Raw genomic sequence first — 21,569 nt, forward strand, 5'->3', positions numbered from 1 at the left:
GGATTAGGTTGAGAAGATGAAGATGAAAGACGCCGCAATTTAGAAGGTTGATAAGTCAATGAAGAATCGCCATAATGGTAAGGAGACCATTGATAAAATCAAGCAAGTTATAATTCAATAACTCAAAGAAGAGACACATGTCACTGATGAGAGAAATTCTAATTCATTTCAAAACTTTTCTCAATGAGATTACAAATGCATATTTATAGTAAGACTATCTCTAAACCTAAACGAGCCATAAATAATACTATTCTTTATGTTCATATTGAGCTTACATTATTTTGTTGTTGTTGCAAATAAGCTAAATGTAAGGAAGCAAAATATTTCCACTTACACATGACATTAGCTAAATCTAAATTAAAACTATTACAATTTCAAATTAAAGCAAACTAAGAATTATTATAAATTATAAAATAAATAAACTTTATCCCAATTTGTTAAAATATGGATCATTTTCATGTTCTTGAGGTCCTTATCATATATGATATAGTGATTGAGAACAATGATGCAGATGCCATAGTGAGTTTTTATTCAACCAAACGATAGAAGAGATGAAAATATACTTCTCTCTCTTCTATTTCTATTATCCTTATCTTATACTAAACAATACAACAAATTTACTCTTTTTCTCTTTTCACATTTTTTCTCACACCTTTCTCTCTTCACACTTTCTTCTCACAACCAAACATACCCTAAATAACGGTACGGGTTAATACTCATCGCTTGCTTTTTTCAGGAAGCTATTCAATGGTGACTCCACTATCCTCTTTATCATAATTGACTACATAATTATACTAGAGTTTATCTGATTCTTCTTCCTCTTTTAGTTTTTGCCCTCATTTATTTCTTAAACGCTTTATTGTCAAATTTTTGTAAGTAAGGTATTCCAAATTTTATAGTTAGCTACATTTAACACTTAACATCTATATAGAAGATGTTAGATTAATGTTTCTATTTATTATTTGTATCAAATTAATGAATATTTCATTAAAAATTATATCAATACAAATTTAATTTAAGTAGTTATCTATAATCAAAATAAAGTTCAATTTTAAATAGCCATAGAATATTTGAGTAAAAAGGTCTTTAAAATATTTCTTTTAGTCTAACCGTGTTGCCAAACTCTTGCTAAATGGTAAGAAGGATGCCTTTTAGTGATTTTTTTTCTTCTTTTTAATTTATCATCATTTGAATCATTGTTTACTCAACTAAACATGTGACATAACACATCAAATGTGATATAATTGTTTAGAGTTAACAATAAAGTTAACGTTAAAGACTAAACTAACATAAATTTAAATGAGTTGGACACTAAATTGTGTTTTTGAAATAATTCAAGATTAATGACCAAAACATTAGTTTAGTCATTATACGTACGAATAAAAAAAATAGAAATCTTAAAAAATTCATATGTAGATTTAATTATACTTATTTTCTGTCTACATCATTGAAGAAATATCAAACAAAAAAGGATGACATGAAATAAAAAACACATAAATTTTTGTTTTAAAAAAGACTGTTAAGACCCAATAGTAGTTTTCTTTATAATTTTCCCTTTTATATAAAAGACACATTAAAACCCAATATCAGTGTCAATGATAATTAAAGTCACTATTCAAAAGCAAACAGTAATAAATTTATGATCAAGCAATAAGACAAAATAAATAAAAATGTCGTTTGTGAAAGAATCACTTAAAACATGGCCGAAATGCGAGAATAAAATATGTGAAATGACACTTTAGAGCATAGCATTACAAAACCATAACTAAAAAATGTGCAACATTCATTCAAGCACAAATCTTGAATTGTGAAAAAACTAGAGTAATAGTATGATTTTGTTAAAATTTTAAAGCGTTACTTTTATCAAAATTGCAGTTGTGGATCACCCCGTGAATTGATATATTCATTTAGAAAACAACTTCTTTAAATAAATATTATTTCTTAGATGAAAATGTACATTTGTTATTTAATCGAGTGTTTTGATAAATAACATAACACACGAATCACACGTGAACATATTTAAAAATAAGTCAATCTAAAAGTGAGATTATCAATTGCTTTTGACTTTTAAAAATAAATAATTTCATCTTTATAATTTATTTATTTAATAAAAAAGTCTCATTATAGTATTTTCAAATCTAAAAATAGTAAGTTTTTTTAAATTTAATATTATCTCAAAACAGTATTGAATTAATTGCTTTAATTATTAATTGTAAAAAAATATTATACAAAATTAATTATATTAATTTAATAAATAATTTTTTTTAAGTGTTTAACAAATAGTTTTTCAATTGTTTTTAATAATTTATCTAAAATGCTATTGTTGACTCTAAAGGCTTCATTTAAATTTGTTTTAGGACTCTTTATGTGTTTGAGGCCAATCTTCCTTAAAAATTAATTGAAGTTTTAACATAATCATCAATATTTCTAATAGTAAAAGTTTATACATTTTCTTGTTCTTACTATTGAGATAATAACTTATTAGATATTAGTTGATAAGTTCAATTTTAGAATACATATTTAGATATTAATTAAGTAATTTTTTTAATCTTAAAAATGATAAACATTAGAAAATTCTACTTCACGTATAATTGTAAAAAATTTAAATAATTTTTTATACCTTAATTTTAAACGAATTAAAATAGTATAATTTAAAATTTGGTTCATTTCTATTTTAGATGAGACCAATATTACTTTTGAAGAATTATAAGTAGTTTATCAGACATTAAGTAAAAAATAGCCAAATGAATAAATTTCAAAGTGGTTTATCATAAATAGCCGCAATTAATTTAGAAAAAACTTTTAAATTTAAAAAACTGAAATTAGTTGACGGTTAGATGGAGTCTTAGCTTCGAGAAGGACGACGTGGCAGTATATGATTAAACATCCCACGAGGATTCTGTCAGTTTCTATTTTTTAATTTTTAATTAATAAATAAATAAAAAGTAAAAGAAACAACAGAGATAGAAGGAAAAAGAGAGAGAAAGAGAGAAAAAAACGACAACCTCAGTACCAGAGAGACAGAAAGAGAAAGAGAGAGAGAGAGAGAGAGAAAAAAGAGAGTCCGTTAATTTTTTCAGTTAAAAAAAAAAGAGAAGAAGAATTAGCAATGGTTACAGAGGAAGAAATATCTGAAGCGATACATTCGTTGTTCAGAGAATCAAACCCTAGAACTAGAACCTTCACTACATTGAACCAAGTTGTTCAAGAGCTTCAATCAAAACTTGGTCATGATCTTACCCATAAACTCGATTTCATCACATCTCAGATCAATCTCCTTTTTGCTTCTCAACAACCACCTCCGCAACTTCCACATAGGCAGTTACAACCACCACAACAACAGCAACAACAACCACCACCTCAACAACTACTTTTTCCTCCTAAGGACCATTTTGCCCTTCACCAAAACCCTAATTCCCACTCTGTCCCTGTTACTTCTGCTTCTTTTCACACCCTCCCTACTAACTCTGTTGCTCTTGATGCTCCTGTTACTCAACCTCCTCCTCTTTCAGCCAATGAGGTTACCAAAGAAAGGTTAGGTTTAATTTTTTTATGTTTTATTATTGTTTTTTTTTTATTATGAAATGGTTGCATGAATATGAAATGAGGAAGAAAATAACATAAAGTAAAGAGGGATTTGATACTTTAAGTAATTAACTAATGCTACTTAAAGAGTGTGTTTTGTTTTTGGAAATGAGAGAATTTTATTTTATTGTTATGTAGCAGTTAGGGTGTTAGGGAGGAAGATGGAATATTATGAAGTTGAGTTTTCATATGCTATGAAGCAGATCTATCTAATGATGTTAGGTTGTTCTAGCTCTAGGAGTAATTGTTTTCCAAAAATGGATGAAATTAGGTTAAAATTTTGTTTTTGTTTTAAAATTCAATTTTGGGGAGAATGTGAATGTGTATAATTCACACCTTGTGTTTTTGAGGGGTGGAACTGGAAACACCAGTAATAATTTAAGAAAATGGAAGTGATTGAGTGCAATTACATCTGTTGGTGTCATGTGGGGTTGGACACCGGGGTGTCAATGTATTGTGAGATGGGTAAATTTTTCCATTTGTCATTGGAAATCTGCATACAACTGAACTTCTATGTTTTGTATGTTTATATGAATATGATATGATGTATTATATCTCTGCGTCTTGTTAATTGTTTTTTGTTTGCAATGATGTTTGGTCATGTTAAGTAATCCTACTCTTGTGTCTTTGTCTTGTAGTGTTCAACCTAAGGCAAAGAGAAGAGGTGGCCCTGGAGGTCTCAACAAACTTTGCGGTGTTTCGCCTGAACTTCAGGTCATTGTTGGCCAGCCAGCATTGCCAAGGACTGAGGTATGTACTAATATGTTTGAAGATTGTTTTTCACTTTACGTATTTCAATGTGGTTTCCAGCAAGATTTATAATTTGTTGAATGAATGGTTTAGATTGTGAAGCAACTATGGGCGTACATAAAGAAAAATAATCTCCAAGATCCTAGCAACAAAAGGAAGATAATTTGCAATGATGAACTGCGTGTGGTGTTTGAGACGGACTGTACTGATATGTTCAAGATGAATAAGTTGCTGGCTAAACACATAATCGCCCTTGAACCAACCAGTAAGTACCTTGGGTCATGGTAATATTTCTACAAAATTGTGGTTTAATTCATTGTTTGATTTTTTTCATGCTTTTGAACTTTCAGAACAGCCTGCCCCAAAGAAACAGAAGGTAGATGTGGAGTTGGGAACAAGAAGCGCCGAACCTACTCCTTCTGTTATAATATCTGATTCACTTGCTAACTTTTTTGGCATTTCCGGAAGGGAGATGCTACAGACAGAGGTTCTGAGACGTATTTGGGAGTACATAAAGGTCAACCATCTAGAGGTAAGCAACATAATTTAGATTTATACTAAGTTCATGCACAGTGGCATTGCTGCATTGAAGTCAAGTACTGGTTCTTGATAATGATAATTATTGATAGCTTGATAGTTTTGTTAATAATTATATGCCTTTTCTCTTCTTTCAGCTCTACTTCACTTTAATATCTTGGTCTTTTTAGTACATGAAGATTTGTTTATTTTTTTGCACGTTAATTTAATGTCTTGTAGTTTGTTATACTTTTATCCGCAACACGGGAATGCATTTGATTTTAACACAAATAGAAAGGAAAAAGTATTTGCTCATATAGGTTACAAATTAAGTATGGGGAACTTTGTTGGAAAATAACTTGTTGACTTACATGACCCTTAAATATACTAATACTTGTAGGATCCTGTGAATCCTATGGCAATAATGTGTGATGCTAAGCTTCAAGAGATCTTCGGCTGTGAAAGCATTTCAGCATTGGGGATTCCTGAAGTTTTGGGCCGTCATCATATTTTTAGGAGATCATGATGCTGACAGCATTCTATTCTATGGTTAGTACAATTTACATAATACATATGCCATGTTTTTCCTAACCTTTGTATTGATCTTTCTTTCTGAACCTCTTTCACGTTTCAACGGACCAACTGTCTAGGAAGCTGTAGATGTTATTTAACTGTTAAGTCAATTGGATCATGTGATATCTGGAAATGTTATCTGCTTTGCTTGCTGTTGATTCTCTGTGAATTTCATTTTTTGTGTTCTATTTCAGGATAATATTATTGCATAGAATATAACTTATTGTTACTTGATTTACTTGTAGTTAGCATGCTGTAAACTGAATATTCTGTATGGTAATTGTGAAACATAGTAAAAAGGAAGGAAACTTCAGAACTATGAAGAATGTTGAATGTCTTAGTTGTAGTCTTCTAGTTTTATTGGTTTCCTTTATAATCACAAGAGTCAGAAAAAAAATCTTCATTAGCATTGGATAAGACTTCAGATATTTGCTTGGTTCAAGGACAGACCATTTCTTAATTTCAAACATGTGGAGGGACATAAGTGTTCCTGAACATAGATATTTAACTGCTCAACGGGGTTAGTGGGAGTGCACCGGCGTCGAAGGGGTGCATCAATGCCGTGGAAACAGCCCTCGTTACAAGTTGTAATTTGAGTTTTGATCTTGAATCTTGGTATTTTAATAAGGAGATTAAGCTTTGAGATTCAAGTATTCTGGGCAACTTGTACTATTTGGAGTGATTGCCAATCAACTGAATAGACACAGTGAAATAGAGAGCTTTTTAATGTTTCTCAGTAAGCTTTTAAATGTTTCAAATGAACAACCTTTACTATAGAAAATCTGAATTAAAATCAGTAACTATACATAGAATCCAATCAGTATACTATACATCAGTGATTTATGCTACACCTCATAAATTATGTAAAACATTTTTATAACAATTCCCTGAAAGACTAGTTATATGCTGCCTTTTTTTATATATGCATAATAGCCACTGCAAATTTCAAAAACGACTTATCCTTGTAAGGATTTGATAGTTTGTTGTTCAGGTTGATGGTTTCCTTTTCTCTTTTCCAAATTGGCATATACCGTGATGTAATATTGGTTTTTGGTTGCAGTGACAGATTGCGCGGTGTTAATTCCAGTACAGTATGAGCTGATCTTGACTGCATGTTGATATGGTTTCTGTAACTTGACTGATTAGACTTGTTTTCATGTTGATAACTGATGACTTATATTAGTAGAAGGAAGATGTTATAGGGACAAAAAACTTTAATTTTGGGAGTGGCAGTGTGTTATTTAGGTCTCGTGGTTGTGGTTTGTCTAACTTGGCACTTAGGTTAGAGTGACCTGTTGGTATTCTGAAATATGTATAATGCTTTGACAATAGGAAAGAAAATGATGTATCCTTTAATCATGACTCATGCTATTCATATGTAGTTAATGAAAATGAAGCTTGCTAGATGTACATATTAGATTCTGGTTAAATTAAGATTAAATTGGTACGTGATTGTAGTGCTTTTCTCCAATAAAAGTGCATGTGCATGGGTTGGACTTTTCAAAAACCCAACCATATCCAAATGTTAACAACTTATTTGGATTGGGTATTTAAACTAAATCACCCTTGTCTTCCAAAAAGAGGAGGTATTGCCGGTTATAAATCTGGTTATAGTTTCCAATTTGTTTTTGTTGAAATTCAGATATGTTTTGTTAAAAAACTTGATTTTATCAAAAATAAAATTCATTTTTTTTGCTTCACCAATTTTATGGCTTTAAATTATGTGTTTATTTATATTTTAATTAGAATTTATTAGACATAATTGTTTACGCGGTCTCTTAATTTAATTTTAGATTATACTTCAGTCTTTTATTTTTTTTTCTTTTTAGATTTGATCCTTTATTTAATTGTAAGTAAATAATTTGATTTTTTATGTTTTAAAATATTAACAATGTTATATATAAAAATTCATCAAATTTTTCAAATAAAGCTCATAAAATTAATTATCATATTCAATATAATGCAAATTTCATCAAATTTATAACTCAAATTTTTAAATAAACTTTTATTTTTATTCTTTATATTTTTGAATTTTGTAATAAAATTAATTAAATGACCAAATGAGAAAAAATAAATAAAAAAACAAACGACGGAAGTGTTATATAAAATTAAGTTAATAGATCGTATGAGTAATTGTGTTAAATTATTATTAATTAAAATGTTATTCATTAATAATTATTTCATATTGTTTTCAGAATTTAAATATTGTCTTTTGAAATCACATTATTAAACTTTTATTATTAAGTTGACATTTTAACTAATAAGTTGCATTTTTTGTTTTAACCGGTTGAGTAATATGAGAGAGTGCTTTAGTCTCGTTGGTTAGACGGGAGTAGAGTCGTCAAAAAAAGCCCCCAACTACAAGGCCTCCTTACTTTTTTTATTTTATTATTAGGCCCCCTATCAAAATAATCTTTTAAGGGACCCTTAATTTAGGCCCATTATTTCATGGGGCCTAAGGGAGGGGGCTCTAGGGGCCCATAGGCCCCCAATATTTTGTTAATTTTAAGATTTTTTTTTGAAAAAAAATATCAGAAACTTTTTATCGAAAAAAAATCGAACATCTTTTTATCCAAAAAAAGTCGGAAATTTTTTATCGAAACAAAATCGGAAATTTTTTATCGAAAAAAAATCGGAAATTTTTATCGAAAAAAAATGGAAATTTTTTATCGAAAAAAAATCGGAAATTTTTTATCGAAAAAAAATCGGAAATTTTTTATCGAAAAAAAATCAGAAAATTTTTATCGAAAAAAATTCAGAAATTTCTTATCGAAAAAAAATCAGAAACTTTTTATCGAAAAAAGTCAGAAATTTTTTATCGGCAATTTTTATAGAAAAAAATTAAAAAAAAATTATCGGTGAAAAATTTGAAAAATTTTATTTCTCAAAAAAGAAAATCGATTCTTTTTTAAAAAAAGTGGGCCTATGGGCCTCCTAAGCCCACAAAATTTTAGGGGCCTTTTAAATTATTAATTTCTTTAGCCCCTTCAAAATGTGGGCTAAGGCCAATAATTAGGGGGCTTGTCAAATTGACAGAGGGGAGTGGTGGTTTAATTCCTTTGTGCTTTTATAGTCTTTTGATTACTTGTGATTTTGTTTTGGGTTTATGTTGTGTTTGATTGATTATAGATGGACTATAATTTTTGTTTATTGTCTATTGACGGGTGACATTATTTTTTTACCCAATTGATGGGTGACTCTTAAAAACAACATTTGCGTGTTTTTTTCAATACATGAAAGCTCAAATCAAATTTTAACGAAAGAAAAAAAAAACTTAAATCAAACAAATTCCATAATATTTGCCATGTATTAGTTTGGTAATAACACATGATACTAAACATTTATTCAGTGAAATTTCTCAATGCATGAGATGCAATTAATTAATCTATCTAACTATCGTTACAACAGACACAAGTGTCTCTGCCAACACAAGCAGCATATTTGATTCCACCAGCGCCAAAATTTTGAAGACATTTTGCTTGGCAATCACTATTTTGGCAAAACATAATTTCGGACTATTAGAAGTTTGTTTGGGTCGCGTCATATTTCAACCGGTTTTAATGTTGTCATACCTTTAGAGGAAAAAACAAAAAATATTAATATACTTATTACCGAATTTGCAATGGATAACTTCAATTTATGTGCTTGATAAAAACAAAATGATTCGATATAGGTATGATTAAGAACAAATAAAAGAAAAATTAGTTGTGAGTCGTGGTTGTAAAATCATAAATAATATAATTAAAATTCTTATTGAAAAAATATACTAGATTTAAAATATATTGGTGACACACTGACATAAAATTATTAACAATATCCTATTTAAATAACTCAGTCTGACAATAATTTTTTTTATGGGATCTTAAATTAAGTAAATAACAATATTAGGAGATATTTACTTTGTAAATTTTTTTATATCTAAAATTTGTATTAATTTTATTGACTAATAACAAGATATTTAAAATAAATAAATAATAAAAATACTGAAAGAACTACTATCATTATTTTTGAAAATACATGGATATTGACTAAAATTAATGAGAAAAAGATAAAGAGAGACACAAAGAAAAAGATAAAAACATAGAGCTTCATTGTTAACAAACTTTTTATTTCACTAACTTGTTCATATTACTATTAGTTATATCTAAACCTTGATTTTCTCCACTATTTATAAGCAGACACAATATGTAATAAAGTCCATCTCTCGTTACTAATAGTAAAACATAAATTTTGATTAATTTCTATAACATTCGATAATGTTTAAAGGAAATATCCTAAGGAAATATTCTAGTAAAAGGACCGTTGCTTTATATTGTAAAATCTTTGATGTGCTTTCTATAATATAATATTTGACTAAATAAATAATATAGATAACAAAAACTATATTCTATTATTTTTTAGATATTTTTAAAAAGAATAATATTTTAGTGTAAATATTAAAAAAAAAAAGATTTTAGACGATTTTACGTGTATTGGTAATTAATATGATATTTTTTTATATGTTTGACTATTGTTAAGTGTGCACATATTTATATTTTAATTATTTTTAATAATTTCCTATTTAGTTATTTATTTTATAAATAACTATAGTAATATTGTGTTTGATTTTATTTATTTTAGTAATTAATATAAAATGTTGATGTTATATTTATTTATTTTATAATTTTGACTGTTATCTCATTATGATAATATTTGAATGAGAGCATTTTAAAAAATAAATATAATTAAAGTAATTATTATGAATATGAGAGTTTCAGTTATTAGTAATATATTTTTAAAAAAAGGTTAATTGTTTTAATTACTCTCATTTATAATATATTAGTTCTAAAATATTAGTAATATTTTGAAAATTAAATGGTATTTGAAGGAGTATTAAAAATGAGATTAAATAATTATTAATTTTATTTTAACAAAATAAAAATAATAATAGTAAAACATAAAATAAATAAGAGACCAATTGACTTGACCCATATGTATGAAGGATTTAACTCTCTAATTATGTTAATAATAAAAGAAAAATAGAGTTGGAGAAAAACATCTGCAACTGACATGAAAATAAGAGGAAACAATTGAGACAAAATCTCTCTCAAATGATTTTAATGATAACAAAAATATTTAAAAGATTATGATTGTGGTTAATGAATAATTTGTGCTTTTGAGTAAATTCATATTAGAAAACAGGTTACTCATCATTAAGATAAAAAAGGAGAAAAATATGACTCAATCCATCAAGTCATCAAAACTGGAGGATAGACATACAAGAGGATGAACCCTTAAGATGATGAACTTTCAAAATGCAAAATATTCAACATCACTGAAACAACGATTTCTTGTCATAAAGAGAAGATAAATCAATGTCAAAGAATGAAAGAAAAAGCAATTTAAATGAAGAGGTCAAATGCCAAAGTTTATATGATAGAGGATGGACTGTAAGAGGATGAACCTCTAGTTCACTCCATCCTCACATGTTGAAAATGACCCAACACATCAACGTACAAAAAGGCTGTAGCTAACAAGACAAAAATATAGTCTTACATGTATTGAAGAATGAAAAAGGAAAATGACAGTTCATGTCCAAATTTCTAGGAGGACTGAACCTCATATACGAGGATGGACTGAAACAGTCCAAAAGACAGTTGGATGACATTTCTGTAATTAAGATTAATGACCTTAGATTTTTTATTAAGTCCCCAACGGTCATAAAGTGTTTTGACACATGTATAGAACATCCTAAAATCTCTATAAAAGGAATGAAACTTTTCATCATCAAACACACAACTACACAACATAAAAAGAGCAATTCCAAAAGCTATCAAGAGCATTTCCATCATCTCTTTATGTGAAGAATTCTCATTAATGATGCAAGGAGAATTTGAAATGTCTATGATGTGTAAGTTAAATTATTTCCTTGGACTTCACATTAAGCAACTCAAAAATGGCATTTTCATCAATCAAGCTAAGTAATGTAAGGAACTACTACAAAGGTTTGAAATTGACAGTAGTAAAGAAAGTGCAACTCCTATGGGCTTCAGAACTTATGTAGATAAAGATGAAACTGATAGATCAATAGATATATCAAAATATCGAGGTATGATTAGTTCTCTTTTATATCTAATGGCCAATCGACCATATATTATGTTCAATGTCTGTTTATGTGCAAGGTTTGAAGAAGATCATAAGGAATAACATCTTGTAGAAGTGAAACGAATAATAAAATATTTGAAAGGAATAACCAATGTTGACTTATGGTATCCAAAAGGTAATATATGCAATCTTGTTGGTTATTTTGATTTTGACTGTGCATGATGTAAAAAAGATCGAAAAAACACAAGCGATACTTGTCATATCTTAGGTAATGCATTAGTGTCATGGTCTTGTAAAAAGCAAACATGTGTGGCTCTAAGCACTACTGAAGCAGAATACATAGCAGTAGACAGTTGTTGTGCATAGATTCTATGGCTCAAGCAAAAGTTATTTAACTATGGACTTGATTTCGGATGCATCCCCCAAAGATTTGATAATTCCATTGTTATTAATATCACAAAGAATCCAATCATGCATTCTTGAACCAAACATATAGACATACGTCATCATTTTCTGCGTGATCATGTTCTCAAAGGAAATGTTGAAGTTACATTTGTGGATACACATAATCAACTAGCAGATATCTTCACAAAACCTTTGCCTAAAGATTCATTCTATAAGATACAAAGAGAACTTGGCATTCTAAATGAAATTGATCTCAAATACAAGGTATTGATGCTTTTTAAGTCACTTCTTTTCAAAATCTTGAATCTTCACTTGATAAGTTGATAGATTTGAATCTTTGATGTATGAATATGTGTTTTCTCAACATGATTATGTCTTTTAAATATTGTATTTCAGTAAAAATTAGACTTAAAAATAATATTTATTTCTCGTAGCCGAATACACATAGCATGTATTTGAATACACATTTCTAGCAAATTATGTATTTGACTACAACCAGAGTGCATCTAAATACAGATTCGAATTTTTCGCTTTATAAATACGTTTTCGCATTTTTTAGGTCATTTGCTTAAAACCCAGTAGCCGAATATAGTTTCTCCTTCAGTTCCATTACTCCAAAACTTCATCCAATCTTACATGCAAAATTATCAAATATGTACACTATCATCAATTGCATCTAAGGTTAGTCCCCACTCAACATCAAAACCCCAAACCCCATATTTTTTCCCAAATCCTCAAAACTTCATCTACTTCAATCTTTACCATGGATGAACGAAAACAAGGTTCCCGAACCAAGCATGCTTCAGTGGGTCATTAAAAAAGGATGGCTAAGAATGACAAGACAATGTTGCAGATTTGTCAAGATTACTCCATTCAGCCGAAGAAAGGGACCGATTCCGAACTTACTAGTAGGATAAAAAGATGATCACTTTGAAATACGATACACTTGATTCCTTCTCAGCTTTTAAATTTCCTGAGCTACTTAGGGCGTAACATTTCGAGGCATTCATTGGTTATAATGGCCCAATCTATGCTGATTTAGTTAGGGTGTTTTATTACAACCAGAAGAAATAAGGATTTAAGTTGGTATCTCAAGTAAAAGACAAATATATTGAGTTAGAAACTCAAACAATTGGAGAAACTCTGCAGTTAACATATGAAGGTCAGAAACTTAGGCTTGGAAATTTGTGTGAATGGGAAAATGTGACAAAATATGATGCTTATGTATCATTATGCCGTTTTGACAAAAACACCATGGAAAGAAAACAGGCACAAGCTAGTTCTGAAGGCAAGAAATTATTCTAGTTCTGAAGGCAGAAAGTTATTATCAAATGATTGAATTTGAGCTTCATATTATGTTATTTATGCTAGAAGGAACTGATCTCAATTGGTCATATTTTGTCTGGTCATTTCTGTTTGCTTCCAAGAATGCTATCATTTTGCCATATGCAAAAGAGATTACTAGGATTTGGGATCATTTTCAAGTGGACTTTTCAGGTGAAGTAATGTATACACCTTCAAAAGACAATATATTGGACTTGAATGTGTTGCCTATTATGAAGATTATGTGGAGCGAGAAACTTCAGGCTTATGTCCACAAAAGCGATCTTGGACAATCATCTACGGCTGCCCAAGATGAAGAAGAAGCAGACAAAACGACAAAAGATGATGATCACGTTTCAAATCGCATGGTTATGGACAAGCTCAACTCTCTTCAAACCTTCATCAGTGAACAATTTCAAACCATGGACATCGACATATTCCAAAATATTGAGACAACCATTGGCCAGAACCATGAGACTCTGTTGAATGAACTAAATGACATGTCCTTCAAGATTGACCACCTTCACAATCCAACAGATGATAACATGTAGTTTATTCCTGTAGTTTCTGTTAGTTTGTTTAGATGCTTTGTAAGACATTTCATTTAACTTCTTAAATTTGCTGATGTGTGCCTTAGACAATGTTTAACTTTTAACTATGCTTTTTGATGTTATATCCCCCTACTTGTGATATACTTTGTATGCTTGGAATATTTGTCTGCTGTTTTTCTTTCTTTTTGATCACATTATTAAACTTTTATGATTGAGTTGATATTTTAAAATATAAATTGTATTTTTTGTTTTAATCGGTGGAGTAATATGAGAAAGAGGTTTAGTCTCATAGTTGGTTATAGGGGAGTGGTGGTTTAGTATCTTTGTGCTTTTATAGTCTTTTGGTTATTTGTAATTTTGTTTTGCCTTTATGTTGTGTTTAATTGATTATAGATGGTAATAACTATAATTTTTTTGTTGTCTATTGATGGGTGACATTATTTTTTTACCCAATTGATGGTTGACTCTTAAAAACAACAGTTGTGTTTAATTTCAATACATGAAAGCTCAAATCAAAATTTGATAAAAGAAAAAGCTCAAATCAAACAAATTCCATAATATTTGCCACATATTAGTTTGGTGATAACACAGAATACTAAACGTTTATTCAGTAAAATTTCTCAATGCTTGAGATGCAATTAACTAATCTAACTATTCTCAATGCATGAGATGCAATTAATTAATCTAACTATCATTACAACAGACACAAGTGTCTCTGCCAACACAAGCAGCATTTTTGGTTCCACCAGCGCCAAAATTTTGAAGACATTTTTCTTGGCAATCACTATTTTTGCAAAACATAATTCGGACTATTGGAAGATTGTTTGGGTCGCATGATATTTCAACCGGCTTTACTGTTGTCAAACCTTTAGAGGAAAAACAAAAAACAATAATATTAATATACTTATTCTCGAATTTGCAATAGATAACTTCAATTTATGTGCTTGATAAAAACAAAATGATTCAGTATAGGTATGATTAGGAATAAATAAAAGTTAGAAAAATTAGTTGTGAATTGTGGTTGTAAAATCAAAAATAATATAATTAAAATTCTTATTAAAAAAATATACTAGATTTAAAATATATTGGTGACACACTGACAATAAAATCACTAATAATATCCTATATAAATAACCCAGCCTAACAATACCAACGCATATCATTTGGAGGGGCTTAGGCAATTAGAATTAAAATTACTGTATTAGATATAACTTCTCTATGTATATATAGTAATTGTAATATTTTTTTTCAGGCAAAATAATTAAATATATATGTTATAAAAATATTATAGTATCAATAAATTTTTTATGGGACCTTAAATTAAGTAAATAACAATATTAATTATGACATATTTACTTTGTGAATTTTTTTTATTATCAAAAACTTGTATTAATTTTACTGACTAATAACAAGATAAAAGACATTTAAAATGAATAAATAATAAAAATACTAAAAAAAACTACTATCATTATTTTTGAAAATATATGAATATTGATTAATATATATGAATATATGAATATTCAGTTAAAATAGGGGAACTAAAACTGCAATTAAGCCAAAAAATATATTAGTGATACAAAGAAAAAAATAAGAAAAGAGAAACTCACGGCCAGACGAGCTAATCAAGAGTGACACAAAGAAAAAGATAAAAACATAGAGCTTCATTGTTAACAATTTTTTTTTCTGACTAACTTGTTGATATTACTATTAGTTATATCTAAACCTTGATTTTCTCCACTATTTATAAGCAAACACAATATGTAATAAAGTCCATATGTCGTTAATAATAGTAAAACATAAATTTTATTAATTTCTATAACATTCAATAATGTTTAAAGGAAACATTCTAGTAAAAGGACCGTTACTTTTCATTTGTAAAATCTTTGACGTGCTTTCTATAATATAATATTTGACTAAATAAATAATATAGATAACAAATACTATATATTCTATTATTTTTTATATATTTTTAAAAAGAATAATATTTTAGTGTAAATATGTAAAAAAAATTATGATTTAGACGATGTTACCTGTTGTGGTAATTAATATGATATTTTCTTATATGTTTGACTATTGTTAAGTGTGCACATATTTATATTTTAATTATTTTTAGTTATTTATAAAATTTATTTTAAAAATAACTAAAAAAAGTAGTATTGTGTTTGATTTTATTTATTTTTGTAGATTTGTTATGCCATGATAATTTTATATATATTTATTATAATTTAATAATTAATATAAAATGTTAATGTCATATTTATTTATTTTATAGTTTTGATTATTATCTCATTATAGTAATATTTGAATGAGAGCATTTTAAAAAATGAATATAATTAAAGTGATTATTACAAATATAAGAAAACGGATTATCCCACTGAATGAGAGCATTTTAAAAAATGAATATAATTATTATTACAAATATAAGAAAACGGATTATCCCACTGCAACGCTTAATTTTTTAATGATAAAAAACTGTCGGAGAGTCAAATAGAGAACGGTTGTTATATTTTGTTGTAGTTAAACAATAAATTTTATAATTTGTACCGTAAAAATTCATAAATTGTTTAGTGATATGTTTAGACTACACTACACAACCGATGTTATTTTGTTTTTTCTCGCAACCCTGCATCTATTAGGGTTTTGGCATCTTGCGGTACTTGCAAAAGTTTTACCTCTTCGTGACTTGGTGATTTTGATATGTATTTTCATCCTTGTTCTATTATCATTCAACCTTTGCATTACTCTAAAACTAACTCTACAGTCATCTTCAAATGATTGATTTTGGTGTCGCTCTTTATTCTATTTCATGTTTCCTGTTTCTTAATCTATGACATCTTGTGGATTCTAAAACATGAGAAATTCATCTCTCTAATCTTAGAGACACTTTGAAAAACTTGAAGCATTAAGGATGGATATATGGTTATTTCCATTGATTGTTCATATAACTTGAGATATTGGTTGTTTATTTTAATCTCTCTGCACTATGTTAATTAGTGAGAAGAACCATCACAGTTAGAACATTAGTATCCTTAATGTGCATATGAAGTGTTTGCAAAATGTCCTAAGTAAGTATTAGTATTTAGACTTGAGTTAGCAGAGGTAGTTTATTATGCATGAAGGTGGTAAATGGTAGCATTTTTAATGTCTTTTTTATATAGTTTGATTTAATGTTGCACCTCTGTTTTTTATTTTTATTATTTAAAAATTATTGTTGGTGTTTAATTTGGATTTTGCATAGAAAATACTTTGAGATACTTTTGTTTTCATGTGAGTATTTGATAATTGACACCAGTTCTATATTGTATTTCTTTGTGCTTGGAGTGATTGACTTGATAAACAGCCATGGTGTTCATTGTGTTTTCACCAAATAAGATTATTTTATTTTAACACATGAGATTTAAGGGATTATTTGTATGCTTGCTGACTGTTTTTGGCGGTGGGTAGGTGCACACTTCTGTACCTAGCTCCAAGCAAGGCCATGGGAGGAAACTTTCCGTTGGAAGTAAAAGGGTTTTTGTAGTTAGAGCTGCATCATCGTCTGCAGAGTCATCTGGATCTAGTTGTAATATTGCCCCACTGAAGCTGGAGTCTCCAATCGGGCAGTTTCTCTCTCAGATTTTGGTTAGTCACCCACATCTCATGTCTGCTGCAGTGGAGAAGCAACTAGAGCAATTCCAAACTGATCGTGATGGTGATGAACAAAAGGAAAAGCCTTCTGCTTCAGGAACTGACTTAGTTTTGTACAGGTTTTTTTTAAACTTGATGACATCTGATATTTTGCTTTATTACCATATATTGTTCATAAATCTTGTAAAACTTTGATAAAATGTCTTTCATGGATCCCTTAATTGATAGATGCTATATTTCACTTAAATATTTCGAGTATATTTACCTGGGCTTGTTTACTTTTATCATTGTTAATGATTTATTATGGTTAGGAGTTTGAAGGTGGAATCTTGGCTATTAGTATGCCTATACCAGTGGTATTGGAATCTGCACTTTAATTTTTTCATTCTGCATATCCATCAGTTATATATTACTGTAAGGAACTTTAAAAAATCATACTAAAAGAACTACATCAATGATCAATGATCAATGATAATGAAATGTAAAGTAAGAGTATTTTTTACAAAGTAGATAGGCTGAAAATTTTACATCATTTGGTTTCACTGAATGACTATTTAATACTTCTGAGTCACATTATTGTGAAACAAAAAACTGAGCAATCCTTGCTTTTATCTATTATACAGGTTTGAATTGATATACTTGACTCCTATATAAAGTTTGCATTTCATGTACATTCCAAATGTCATCAAATTGTTTTAACTAACTGTTTGGTGGATAAATACCATCTGTTTCTAGTCTCATGAAATGCACAATAAGTAATCAGTGAATTTAAGTTACTCTTTATGAAATACTGAATTTACTTGTGAAACAGAATTGTTATTTTTTGTTGTTGATGTATTTGTTGAGTCAACTGTACAGGTTTTTCCTTTCATGCTGCAATCAGCTCTTTGGACTTCTTATTTTGCATATATGCTCATATAGATTTTGTATAAAGCCTGATAGTTTTCAAAAATAATTCAAAGAAATTAGTCTTATGGTTTAAAGCTTGGATTGATATTTGACTCCAGGAGCGATTCGTAAAAAGAAGACAACATCTTGTGGATCCCAATTCTTCCACCTTGAAGGTATGTTTGGTGTAGATTTTGTTTTTTTAGCACTAGGAATTGACTTGGTTGTCTTTTTTATTATTACTTAGTTCTGCATACCTCTGTTAACTTAAGCAGTTAAGCTTTGTAACTTATTTTTCTGCAACTATAATGGTGCAAGTTCTTGAAATACTCTCAGGCTGCTACATTCTCGTTCAGGTAATATTAACAGTTTCTTCATATTCTAAAGGCAGGTTTCTTGCTTAATGACAGTGTTAATCTAAATAAATTTTATACCTGCATTAATGTTATTTATTGAATATATTATTTTTATTTTGTAGATGAATGATGGTGATACCGATGAAGAATTTCAACATTTGAAAGCACAAGATTTATATATATCGATATTTAAGTTTTGTTTTTGTTTTTTTATAGACGGGTATTTTTATTTCAAAGATGTTATTTTGATTGCCTCCTCATCTCTAGAACATAAATAAGAGAAATTGAATTAATACATCATATGAATGACCAACAGTTACAATGTCTCATCAATTTATACTGTTTAATTAACACATCACTACCATAGGCATATCAATATATATTGTGTTTGACCACTATAACAGAAAAATGAACTTTAACTAAAGTATTATAATAATTTTGTATTATCGTAGTTGTTATATTTTAAAATTAATTAGAATATTATAATAATAATGTTTAATGAAATTATTTTTCTGAAATATAATAATTTACAATATTATTTTTTTGTATAAATATTATTTTTGCAAGGGGTATAAAGCGTTGTCGTATCTTATAGAGAGCAATTAAAAAATGATCTACTAGAACGGTTTAAAAAAAAGGAACGGTGCAAATCCATTGGTAATTCTACTATAAAATTGTTCTCTAAAAGGAAGCAATGAGAACGGTTTACCCGTTTTGAAAAGGGTAGCTACAACTATGGTTTTAACAAAGTGTTGTTTCAGAAGAAAAAAAACTGTTGCGTAAGGCAAAGGCAACGCCTTGGTTTCCCACGCATTGAAAACCGTTCTCGTAGATTACGGCAACGGTTTTTGTGCGTTGCAATAGGAAAAAAATGTTATTTTGTTAGTAATATATTTTTTAAAAAAGGTTAATTGTTTTAATTACTCTCATTTATAATATATTAGCTCTAAAATATTAGTAATATTTTGAAAATTAAATGGTATTTGGAGTATTAAAAATGAGACTAAATAATTATTAATTTTATTTTAACAAAATATAAATAATAATAGTAAAACATAAAATAAATAAGGGACCAATTGACTTGATCCATATGTGTGAATGATTTAACTCTCTAATTATGTTAATAATAAAAGAAAAATAGAGCAAGAGAAAAACATCTGCAGCCGACATGAAAAGAAAAGGAAACTGTTGAGGCAAAATCTCTCTCAAATGGTTTTAATGATAACAAAATTGTTTAAAAGACTATGATTGTGGTTTAATGACTAATATGTGCTTTTGAGTGAATTCATATTAGAAAACAGGTTAGTCATCATTCAAATAAAGAGGAGAAAAATATGACTCAATCCATCAAGTCTTCAAAACTGGAGGATAGACAAACAAGAGGATGAACCCTTAAGAGGATGAACTTTCAAAAATGCAAAATATTCAACATCACTGAAACAATGCTTTCTTGTCATAAAGAGAAGATAAATTAGTGTTAAAGAATGAAAGAAAAAGCAATTTAATTGAAGAGGTCAAAGGCCAAAGTTTATATGACAGAGGATGGACCTATAGTTCACTTCATCCTCACATGTTGAAAATGACCCAACACATCAACGTACAAAAAAACTGTAGCTAATAAGACAAAAAAAAAAAAAAATTAGTTTTACATGTATTGAAGAATGAAAAAGGAAAAGGACAGTTCATGTCCAAATTTCTAAGAGGATTGAACCTCCTATATGAGGATTGACTTAATCAGTCCAAAGGACAGCTGGATGACATTTATGTAATTAAGATTAATGACCTTGGATTTTTTATTAAGTCCCCGACGGTCATAAAGTGGTTTGACACATGGATAGAGCATTACAAAATCTCTATAAAAGGAATGGAGGTCTTCATCATCAAACACAAACTACATATCAAAAAAGAGCAATTCCAAAAGCTATCAAGAGAATTTCCATCCTCTCTTTATACTTTCTATAGTCTTACACTATATCTTTAAAAAATTCCTTTAGAAAGTGTTAAGTAAAGAGAAACATCCTAATAGTCATATCATTTTGTAATTTCTAAGTGAATTACACTTGGGAATAGTTGAAACTTATAAGAAACAAAGTTGTAAGCTTGGTGAGGCTAAAGAACACACAAAGTGTAACTAACCTCTGTGAGAGGTTAATCCTTTTGATCTTTAGTAAAAAACTCACAAGTGTGTGAGGACTGGACGTAGCCTTCATTGGGTGAACCAGTATAAAGTTATGTGTGTCATTTTCTATACTCTCTCTCTTTTATTTATTCAGCACATATTTAAAGTCTTAAATTTCCATCATCTGATTCTCGTTCTCTCAGAGAGGATATTGATTTAAACATTTGAGAAAATTTTAAAACAACAATATCCCTATTCAACCCCCACCCTTTTAGTGATATTTTAGCTACATCAATTGGCATCAGAGCAAGGTTCTCTAGAAAATCACATCTAACCGTGTAAGAGAAAAAGATCAAAAGCTAAGTATATCATTGAAGGAGGATCATCCAACAGACCTCCCTATTTTGATGGTACAAATTACTACCATTGGAAAGGAAAAATGAGACTGTTTCTCATATCACAAGATAACAACATGTGGTATGTGGTTGAAAACATAAATCACGTCATCAGAATCAACAACACAGATGCAACCTCTGACAAAAATCCTCAACCATAATGGACGACTTATGAAAATGGTAAGGTACTCATAAACTCTAAAACTCATTTATTTCTAACGTGTGTATTGAGAAGGGAAGAATATGATAGAGTTGAAGAATGTAAAAACGATAAGGAACTATGGGACACTCTGAAGATCCATCATGAATGATCAAGTCACGTAAAATAAGCTAGGATTGACATGGGAGTAAGACAATTCGAACTGTTCGAAATGAAGGAGGAAGAAACGATTGATGA

The 21,569-nt window shown here is 28.9% G+C and overlaps 2 protein-coding genes across 8 annotated transcripts; both read left to right on the forward strand.

Annotated features, from left to right (window-relative positions):
• Nucleotides 1-2,972: 2,972 nt before the first annotated feature.
• On the forward strand, nt 2,973-6,834 carry LOC101504815 (uncharacterized). Its single transcript, XM_004500067.4, has 6 exons — nt 2,973-3,534; nt 4,224-4,335; nt 4,429-4,600; nt 4,686-4,867; nt 5,252-5,400; nt 6,485-6,834. Exons 1-5 carry the CDS (start codon nt 3,110-3,112, stop codon nt 5,375-5,377), a joined length of 1,017 nt encoding a protein of 338 aa, XP_004500124.1. The 5' UTR covers nt 2,973-3,109; the 3' UTR covers nt 5,378-5,400; nt 6,485-6,834.
• A 9,454-nt stretch (nt 6,835-16,288) lies between these two features.
• LOC101505128 (UV-B-induced protein At3g17800, chloroplastic-like) lies at nt 16,289-18,973 on the forward strand. 7 transcript variants are annotated; one of them, XR_003472806.2, is made up of 5 exons: nt 16,311-16,473; nt 17,232-17,533; nt 18,422-18,478; nt 18,621-18,658; nt 18,781-18,973. XR_003472806.2 is itself a non-coding variant. In XM_027334409.2 (4 exons), exons 1-3 carry the CDS (start codon nt 16,360-16,362, stop codon nt 18,432-18,434), a joined length of 429 nt encoding a protein of 142 aa, XP_027190210.1. In that variant the 5' UTR covers nt 16,314-16,359; the 3' UTR covers nt 18,435-18,478; nt 18,781-18,973. The 7 variants fall into 7 exon arrangements, 2 of the variants coding, with proteins under 2 accessions (XP_012571232.1, XP_027190210.1); XR_003472808.2 differs by having other exon boundaries at nt 18,639-18,658; XR_003472803.2 differs by having other exon boundaries at nt 16,312-16,473; nt 18,578-18,658.
• The last annotated feature ends 2,596 nt before the right edge of the window (nt 18,974-21,569 follow it).

The sequence above is a fragment of the Cicer arietinum genome, chromosome 5 (assembly GCF_000331145.2).
Source record: "Cicer arietinum cultivar CDC Frontier isolate Library 1 chromosome 5, Cicar.CDCFrontier_v2.0, whole genome shotgun sequence".
In the NCBI taxonomy this organism is placed as follows: domain Eukaryota; kingdom Viridiplantae; phylum Streptophyta; class Magnoliopsida; order Fabales; family Fabaceae; genus Cicer; species Cicer arietinum.